Here is a 10,470-nt window from a genome sequence, read left to right on the forward strand (position 1 = left end):
CACAAAATGGTTAGATCGGTCCCAGGAACCAAGCCTGTGCTGAAAGAATTAATATTACCATCCGGAAGGAATACATCAACAGGTAAAATGTAGGAGAAGTAAATACCTGCGGGATTGGGAAGAGGGAAAGCTGAAGGACAGGGCTGTCTGAAAATCCAAAATCAAGGAGACAGAAGACCTCTGATTCAAAAGTCAAGTGAGGAAATCCACGTGACGAAGAATAGTGGGTTGATCAGGGGAAAACCTTGGACCAAGAAACCAATGACGGAAAACTTTCCATTTGCGTTGAGAAACTTCCATAGAGGAAGGGTGAACGAAACAATCCAAAAAAGAAGTTAACCATTGGGAGAAGCCAGGTCTCCTCTCCAATGACCAGAGGAAAACCAGGCGTGATGATGAAGAACAATAAGGTCCGAATGAAACACTGGTGACTGAGGGTGGCTAAGAAGGGACATAGTCAGAGGAAGATGTAATGGAGGAGGGAGTTTGAGCTGGAGAAGCCGCAAAAACTACAGAGGAGATAACCAGGAAGAAGCCATCAGAAGGACTGGACATGGAGTGTTTAGGATGTTTGAAATCACCCAGAAAAGAAGGAGGATAGACAAATGTGTTGGTCCAATCCTGGCTGAAAACATCGATAGCCAGAGCAAGAAGAAGAGGGACCAGAGACAAAAACCAGAGCAATTTGTGGTTAAAGGATGTAGCAAGAGCCACAATATGAGGAGTACCCCACTGAAGTCAAAGCCACTGGAAAACAAAAGGATTGAGAGACCACTCTGTCAGATAGATTTTGTCTGGATGGGACTCCAATCTGCAACAACAGTGAAAGCACCCAGAACATGACACACAATGATATGAATACCAGGTATGTGGGCCCCAAAAGAAGATCCAATGTATGAATATAGAAGGATCAAGAACAGGTGCCACTCTGGTGATTGAGATAAACAGCCACTGAAGAAAAGTTGGAATGGATCATTACCAGATGACTTCTGGCCAGCAGGAGAAAATGAACCAAAACACGACTTACAGCGAGAAGCTCCAGGATGTTGATATGATAAGATCTCTCAGCTGCAAACCAAAACCCCAAAACTTCCTGTTGATCAACCCACGCCCCCCATCCCCGAAGAGATGTGTCAATGAAATGTGTAATTCTGGATGAGGAGGAGGAAGCAAGACACTCGCCAACATGTGAGTCATGTCTAACCATCAATGCCGATCATCGATAAGGGTAGGAGGAAGGGTAATAACAGCTGACAAAGGATCCCTTGCAAGATTCCACTGGTCATGAAGAGCCCACGAAAGAGCCTGACCTAAGGGGATAAGGGCTACCATGGGAAGATCACATCCCAAAAGTGATACAACCTCATGAGCTGTAAACTGAAAACCCATTGAATAAAGTCGAAGAGAAGAAGAGTGGGCCTGACTGAAATGGGTGTTGAAAAAGAAAAGCGACTAAATGGACAAGATATTGGATTGGTTGCAGAAAGGACTTCTCCAACCAGCCCATTATAGCTGCTTCCAGGAGCAGCTGATAATGGTAACAGGTGGAATCCTGTTCGGAACAAGCTAACAGTAGCCAGTCATCCAAAGAAAGAGGAAAGAGCAACCTGAGAGCATGTAAGTCACAAGTGAATGCTCTGATCCCCCAACAAAATATACAGGGCCAAAGCAGGTTTGAAGAGCAGTGCATGAAAGAGATAAGCCACCCTGTGGAGAACAAACCAAAGAGAGGACTGCAAGTGACGAGATATCTAGATATGCAATTAAGCATTCCTGGCATTTCTCTTCGTCATCTATACACCTGGAGAAAAAGTCTACCTACGGGAAAGAATTAACTCCAAGGTAAAATGAGGCAGACTGAAAATTAGATTGAGGCAGGACAAACCTTGTACAGGCTGCCAGTCTCCGGTTTGTCATGAGGGCAACAAACAGACTGGAGAAATATAATGAAAAGGTGCAATGGTCTGTAGAGACAGAAAATCTTGTACTGCCTTGGACAGATGCTGGTTAGTGACAGGATCCTAAGTCATGGGGAAAGTCTTTCTGATAAAACTCAAAGAATCCATGGATCTGTAGTGAAAGATCGCCAAAGGGTAACAAAATCATACAGTCAAGCTCCCACTGGTTAGCCTCTGGTAGTATTGGCGACATGCTTATTGACATTGAATAAACCGACGGGATGAGAAACCCCTGGAAAGAGGAACAGGGAAAGGTAGATAAATACCAGAATGGGAAAGGAATAGGGGCTTGTCGTGGCTCCAACTGTGACAAACATGCAACCCAGAGGAAAAAATACAGTGCTGATGCACAGATTACACACGTGATTCCAAAGTCTCAGATACATAATCGAAAATATATTGCCAAAGAAAAAAAAGGGTCATACGTAAATCACTAAACGAAAGAAGCAGTAAACACACCCGGGACAAAATTGCAGAAGATCCCACAACAGTGAAACCATGTGTGTAAAGCAAGAGGTGAAGATGACAAATGAGCCAACATGGAGGTAAATCAATAAAATATCATGTACCTGAGAAATCATGTTGAATAATGCCATATTAAGCCTAGCTGATTCTGTAGATGGAGTCAGGAAAGACACAGCAAAATTCAGTGGTGTAAATAGGCTATAAAATCTTCATCAGCTCAAACAGGTTTGGCTTGTTCAGTAAGATTATAGGGGCAAGTAAAGGAGAAGGAGGTTGACCAATATAACGATCAATTTCCCAGATGATAATAGCATAGAAATCCAAAGACGGGTCTCCCCCACCTGTAGCCTGTGAAAATAGTGCTAGAAGTATAACACCTGAAGTGGGAATATGAACATCAGAATTCATTGTAGAAATACATAAGTCATACAAAAGTGTTTGATGTAAAATATGAGTGGGAGAAAAAAACAAAGACTGGGAAAATAAGTTAAATTAAAAAATTTCTTCAATGTAAAGAAAAAAAAGTAATGAAGAAATCCTAATTCAGAAATTAAACTATTAAAATCATGAAAACAATTCACATGAAGAGCACCAAAAGAAAAAATGTCTGAACGCGAGTACTACCAAACAAGAAGTGATAGTTTAGTAGAAATGAAGAGGGAGTCATGTGCGTCATGAGAGTATGTCGCACTCTTATTGCTGGAGGGTTGACTCATTATGATATGCACGAGACACACATTGGAATCAATCAATTCCATTGTAGGGGAGATAAAAGGCTTGTGGCATGTGTAACAAATTTTTTGCATATAGAGGGCAGCACTGAACGAGAATAGCCATTTAAGTGAGTGGACATAATGTACCATATTGGAAATTTAAAATTCTAACCAGATTTACCTCAAAAATACAGAAAAATTGAAAACCCACATTTGGAACAGTTAAGATTATACAAAAATGTACATGCTATAAAGCATGAAGATAATAACCTAGACCATGCTAAAGATGTGTTTAACCAAAGAACTGGATTAAAGGGAAAACAAGTAGATCAGACCAGCTTTACATATAGACTGAACCTAAGGACATTCAGAAAGTTCATACAAGAAAGGGGTCAGTTATGATGGTAATGTGTATATCTATGGGTCCAACAATGTGAGCACAAATGGTGTCCTAAACAGGTGAGAAAAATCATACATAACGCTCCAGTCAAAAATTATGAGTGTACATACACCTGGAGATTTAGCTAAATTTTAACCATTATTTAAAAAAATTTAAATAATAGTATTATAAATTTCAACCATTTCTAAAAAGGCTAGTGTGTCATGAAACTGGTCAAATCAGTGGGCCCTATGGAAGAAGAAGAACTTAAGAAAGACCCAAGCTATCCCAAGAATGAAGCTCAAAAATTTGTGAACAGTGCAATGGGAACATCAAAAATAAAGAGAAATCAATAATAAAAAACATATATGTTTCCCATACTGGTTGGAGCTATTAAAATATGTATTGACAACAGGTGTTTCATCATAGATATCTATAATATCATGCAAAGATGTGCACATAGATGTGAGAAAGGTACCCACTGAAGTATCATCAGCCATCAGATGGTATTCTCTATCCACATCCAGAGAGCAACAACCTCTCATGGAACACCAGTGCAGAGAATGGAAATGTGTCAAGTACATACAACATAGAGGTTATAGAACATGTGAATGGTTTCAAGATCCATGGAGCAAAATGAATATCCCTTACAAGACATAGGAAACATTGTTTTGAATACAAATCTGGGTCAATCAGAGTAGGTAACACAACTGGTTAAAAACCATTGGTTACAAAAGCCTTTGGCAGGTTTTGCTTTACCTGTTGTTAAGTGTAAAGCTATACAATGAGCTGTGTTAAGCTCACTTCTGGAACTGAAACCTGATTTTTAGCATTATAAGCCATCAGACTTATTTGGGGCATCTTTGATAGAAAAACCCTATCAAGATATAAGTTTACATCTTTCCATGTAAGGTCTACTGATGCATGTGAAATAACAGTGGAAAATGGGAGAGTTGATAACTATGGGGGTTAGGTGGCACATGCTTTGAAGTGTATCAAGAACATTCAGAATTTTGATGCATATTGTTCCTGAGGGTGCAAGTATGAACTCAACAAAGTAAGACTTTCAGTATTTCAGGTGTAAGTCCATATGATTTGAACATATTGAAAATGTTAAAATATAGAAAATGCTTACTTACATCATCTGTTATACACAGGTAGGTGAGTGAATCATCCAAAATGTAATGAAACAAGTAGCTGAAAAATCAAAAATTAAACAGTCAGAAATGTTTTAGCCAGAATTGTGTAAACATTTTGATAATTATCCATTGATTAAAAACAAACAAAGTTTCTTATATGAAAATATATTCAAAGTGGTATCTTATAATATTCCAGGTCACCATTTCAGTATTTTTGAAACAATAATTTCACACCATATTTAGTGGTGGAATAAATAGTATGGACAAACTTGAATGTTAGAGGTAATATCTGACAAGAGGCTATGTGTATGTGTCTGCTCATAAGTGATGAATTACTGGACCAATTGTACCACTTGGTATGTACCCTTAGAGCCCCCAGTGACATTTGAGGTCAATGTTCAGATGTGATCCCTATGTCAACCCTGAGGCCCCTGTCTTCCCCATGCATTGAACACATACGTAAGCTAATATATATACATAAAACTAAATTTATAATTTATTATTACTTACGTTTTCATCCTTTTTCATTCACCTTTGTATTTCCTGCATTAAATTTGTGAACTATGCATCAACTATTTAGCTTACACTGTTCTGATCCTTTGATGCCAAATTCTAAACTCTTGTGTTCTGAATTACTATACCCTTTTCAGTTCTTTATTTTGTACTGTGTTCAGTTGGTCTGAAGACCATAAGAAATGGGACCACAGCCTTGCTACTAAAAATAACGTTTATGTGATGTAAATCAATTTTTTTGTGTTACTAATATTCCTTTGTGCATAACAGTTGTTCACACTCATCAGCAGAATTTTAATTATTTATTACACATTCACATTATTCAAGCTTATAAACTGTGTATATAAATTGAAGTGGCAAAAAAACATTAATATCGGTTTTTCAAAACTTATCCCATTAACTGTTGCCTTAAAATAATTATACCACAACATGAGCTATATGTAGCAGCTAACTGTACACTAGAGGTACATTTCTTTACTTCTGAATCTGTATAATAAAAATTTCTCTCCCAAAAAGTGTTGTCTCAAGTCCATTTCTTCTTTTAATTGATTAAACATGAATATAAGAATTATATAATGTACACTTCTTCATAATGTTTAACTTAATATGCATGAGGTTCATCCAACAAAGCCTGTATTGGAGAAGTAATGCTGAGTATAATTTCGAAGTTAGTATGTGTATCTTCATGAAATGTGGCATACATTTAGTAAAAAGTACATGTTTGTTGTACACAAAAAATCAGATGCATTAAAGAGGTATTTGTACTCAAGATATTCTGAGAAGTCAGAGAAAGGTGCTGTTCATGTGAAGAATAAACATACTTTTGTCAATCATCCAGTTTGTATATTGCATTTGCAAAACCTTTAGAGCCTCCAAAATGTATATTGATAGTTCTTATCATTATTTCTGTATACTGTATCTGATATTACTCTCCTCTATGATGAAATGTCCCTAAATTAACAATGTAGGGTTAAATGAATGACTGATAACTTTGGCATCAAATACTATGTCGACTGGCACTCAATATAGGGCCATGGAATGTGCAATTGCACCTCTGCCTGTGCAGATAGGGTTAATCAATTAAAAAAAATGTTTTAGTTAAATTAACAAATAATGTCATTGAGGTATGGTGCCATGAAGAAATATATGTGATTCCCAGGAATTATCATCTTATTTTCATACTTCCAAAAATAAACATTACTTTTTGAAAAGGGTTCGGAGAAGGGTTGCTAGGGTGGTGCCTGGGATAGAGGGGTTGTCATGCGATGAAAGGCTGAGATCTCTCAAATTGTTTTCTCTTGAAAACGGAAGAGTTGGATGGGAGATGACTGAGGTGTTTAAGATTATAAGAGGAATTTATAGTGTTGATGCATCATCTTTTTTCATATTTAACAGTGAGAATGGTGGGACTGGGGGACACAAATATGGATTTTGGCATGGTGGGAGTTGTCTTCAGCTGGGATAGTTTCATTTTTCTAGCAGAGTGATTGGCCTTTGGAATGGATTTCCTTTAGATGTTGTATAGGCAGTAAATTTAAGTGAGTTTAAGAAAATACTTGACAAGTATATGAATGATAAGGACTGGTTTTAAGATATTTGTTTTTATTATTATTTTAATTTAGTTAAGAGGATGGAACAGCCGAGATGGACCAATAGGGCACACGTCATCTCAAAGCATTATGTTATGATACAACTTCATGGTATTTCCAAAGATAGCCAAAATGCTCAACACTACAATCCTTAAAGATTAACCATTAAAAAACAAACATAATTAAATACAAAGACACTTTCAAAATTACATCTATTTATGCATTGTTTTTGGTTTTTGAAGTTGTTTGTAAGAGGAAATTCATGAACACTTAATACAAACAACACATTAAATGCAGACAAAACTGCATTTTGTTCTGCTCTGCTTTTGCTATAAAGTGTTAATTAATTATGACAATCTTTTGTTGCACCAAACACTAACTTAAAATAGTAAACAAATTTAAATATATCCCCTTGAGCCTGATTATGAATTAATAATTTGTAACTGCACATATGAAACAATATGATATGAAACAATTTAATTCCATAAGAATATATTTTTTGTGTAGCTTAAGTGAAACAATTTATTTATCAGGGTACATTCTGAAGTGTTCGTAATTTGGCATATATAGAAGCTCAAGAAGATGTTAAAAAGTGGATAAAATTGGATCAATTAGAAATACTGAATTTATTACTTGAATATATGTACTTACCTCCCATGGGAATAAGTAAGTTTTGGTGTATCTGGTGATATTTTGGATAAAATTTGTTCTGTAACTTCCAAAAAATTTCCAGCACAACTGGCATATTTTACTAAAATGGTTGTGCCTCTGGATACAACAGAATATAATATGGGCATCTCTGGTACCTACAGGAACTGACAGATTTGAAAATTACTGGTAATATGTTGCTCATAGTGCAAAAAAAATTTGATGACTTAGTTTTCAGTTTTTTTTCAAATACTACCTTATATTTTGCCTTAAATTCAGAAATGCAGAAACATATCATTACAATCAAATCTGGGTTTATGAAATATAAGGTACATGTACAAATTCTAAGAGCTTAACAGTGAAAGTAGAGAAGAATGTAAACAACCAAACTAAATGTGCCATATCTTGTGCCAACAAAGCCTTTTGCTCAATACCAGGGCCCATCAGGTTGCCTGGGACAATAAAGACACAGTAGTGGTTGAGAAAGATTTGGGTTTGTTGTTTATTATCTATTAAGCATGTAATAACAAAAGCTGGTTTAGTTCAGGTGTTTAAAATTGCTATAGGCTTAGATAATCTATTTTTAATCAGTTTCAGTGATGGAATGAATAGCTTGAAAATTCAAAATTGGAATTGAAAGGATAATAAGTTTAACATTTAGGAACTTGGATTCAAATTTTCATGCAATTTTGATGTTTACTTTGTCAAGTGAGGGGTAACATCAAAAACCTTTTATCACCTTGTTATTCTAGAGTTCTTTATCCTCTATTCTATTTTGTATTATTTCACAAGATAACTAAGTTAGTTAAAGTAGTTTCATTTCTCCAATGGAATAGTAAATCTAGAACCCTTGAAGTCCTATAAGCTTACAGTTACATTTATAGAGTTCTCTGACAATGTGACATGTGCTGTTAAAGTGTTTCCAAACACCTGTTGGACAAATATATAGATAAAAATGGGCAAATATATGGATAAAAATAGCTACATTTCATTTAACTTTGATGCTTTGGTTGGTTGTTTTTGTAATCGGAAGTAGACTCAAAGGGTGAAATGGGTTTGTGTGACATTGCTTTATCTACGTTCTTGCAAAACACAATTGCCTAGCTTTTTAAACACAATAGCATTGGAAACTGCAGTTTAATTAGCATGATGAAAAATCCTAAGAAATTTAAAAAAATGTACATAACATATGTAGTATCCATTGAAAATGTATGAGAAAATTATTATGGTTCTAATTTTTTTTGTATGCAGGCAACTAATGACAAAACTTCTGTATACATTAAAGCCAAATGCATGTTCAGAAAACTTAATGCTTAAAATGTTATCTCTTCTCCCTATATATATATGTAATAAAGCCTAATAATAATATGTAGTGATTTTTAAATCTATACATAGTCTGCCTTAATATTGCATAATGTGTCAAACAAACTGACAACTGCTCCTGATGAACATTTAGTAATTTTCATTAGGATTGATACACATACAAACACAAAAAAAGCTTTTATAAAATGTGCAATTTTCTTCCTTTTCTTAACCAAGAAGACTATATTTGGTAAGTCTCACTTAACACCAACACTGGTTGCTGAACTGAATATACATACAAACTTTTCTACAGTTTGTGTTGTAAAGATTGGTTACACCTGTTTCTTTAGTACACTATGTGTTATTTCATGTCATGGAACTTTCATATTTCTTCATAAAACCTTAAAAATATAATGTTAAATTCTTATTTTGTCAGAGTATCAATATTTATTTGAGTGATGAAATTCAAACTTGTTTAGTTGTTAGCAGCCTAATAGAATCTGAAAAGGATGGAATATTTGCCATTCTACTTCAGTACTTGTCTTAACTTCTGCTTTAGTTCATTAACTTAAGTATGAAAATGTTACTGGATTTAATCCTACTAGTATTATGTACTGTAAATTGTAATAGTTCTGCATCATTTGTAATTTGTACTAAATTGTAGATATATATTTAAAATTAAATTATATTGTTAAACAAAAAAACAAGTTTCAATTGACGCGATTTGTCTTAATTAATCAAGATATAAAATACTTATTTAATACCCAACGTAGTAAATTTAATAAATACTAAACCTTTATTTTTGGGAGGAGCGGAAGGTGTCTATTATTTTTACTTTTACTCGTATCATTTTAGTTGTACTACTAGTACTTCTGGATTAGTGTTGACGAAACCTTTATAACTGTGTAACAAAACAAAAACATCCCCAAACTTTTCTTAGATTTCTAACCTAATAATAAGGCTTTACTTTTAACAACTTAAGATTACTGTTGTTATTTTTGTATCGGTTAAAACAAAGCAGTATTATAGCTAAGTTTAAATAAAATCTCTTAATTAATAAAATTCATTACATTAGTTACCTTTAAAATCACGTGAACATGACAGTGCAAGCCCCCTATCGGAATGTTATAGCCTATTCTGTATTTCTATTCATCTTATTAAATTTTAAAGACTGGTTTGTTTTGAATTTCAAGCAACGATAGACGAGGGCTGTCTGCACTAGCCTTCCATAATTTAGCAGTGATAGACTAGAGGGAATGCAGTTAGTCGACACCACCCACCGCCAAATCTTTTAACAATGAATAGTGGGATCCACTAAACAAACAAGAATACAATTATTCTTCCCTGTAAACTGCTAAATATTTGTATTTTTATATTCATGACAAGTCTATCAATTTTTTACTACTGGCCAGGGTGAAGGCAGCCAGTTAACAACAGCTTACCACTCACTATCCATGCTAAAGGTAACAATTTATGGATTTGAGAACGAATTTCCAGCTTCGAAATCTAGAGCTCTACTATAGAGCCGACTCCCTGCCCAAACTAATGAAAGTAAGGAGTATTACCTTAAAAAGGATTATTTTATTCACAAGTGTGTTGCAAATAGGAAATATTTAAAGTTGACCCTCGGTGCACTCTACTAAATAGCAATATACATTCAGCTGAGTTGCTGTTTGCTTTCTTATTATGTATATGAGAAAAGTTTGTAACTTATTATTATAAATTTGAGCGTCTTCTGTATATGATATATATATATATATATAT

General features: G+C 34.8%; 1 protein-coding gene across 2 annotated transcripts in view; it reads right to left on the bottom strand.

Annotated features, from left to right (window-relative positions):
• The window catches only part of LOC106459498 (vesicle-associated membrane protein 7-like), a 45,013-nt gene extending 35,148 nt beyond the window's left edge, over window positions 1–9,865 (bottom strand). The window contains exons 1-3 of one of the 2 annotated variants that reach the window (XM_013919122.2): window positions 9,786–9,865; window positions 7,408–7,571; window positions 4,655–4,712 (exon numbers count right to left, since the gene is read on the bottom strand). In XM_013919122.2, the coding sequence (XP_013774576.1) occupies window positions 4,655–4,712; window positions 7,408–7,553 (204 nt within the window). In that variant the 5' untranslated portion in view covers window positions 7,554–7,571; window positions 9,786–9,865. Of the gene's footprint in view, window positions 1–4,654; window positions 4,713–7,407; window positions 7,572–9,500; window positions 9,708–9,785 lie in introns of those variants that run through there. The other variant, XM_013919124.2, reaches the window with a different exon arrangement.
• Window positions 9,866–10,470: the final 605 nt, after the last annotated feature.

Source organism: Limulus polyphemus, unplaced genomic scaffold (assembly GCF_000517525.1).
Source record: "Limulus polyphemus unplaced genomic scaffold, Limulus_polyphemus-2.1.2 Scaffold618, whole genome shotgun sequence".
NCBI lineage: Eukaryota > Metazoa > Arthropoda > Merostomata > Xiphosura > Limulidae > Limulus > Limulus polyphemus.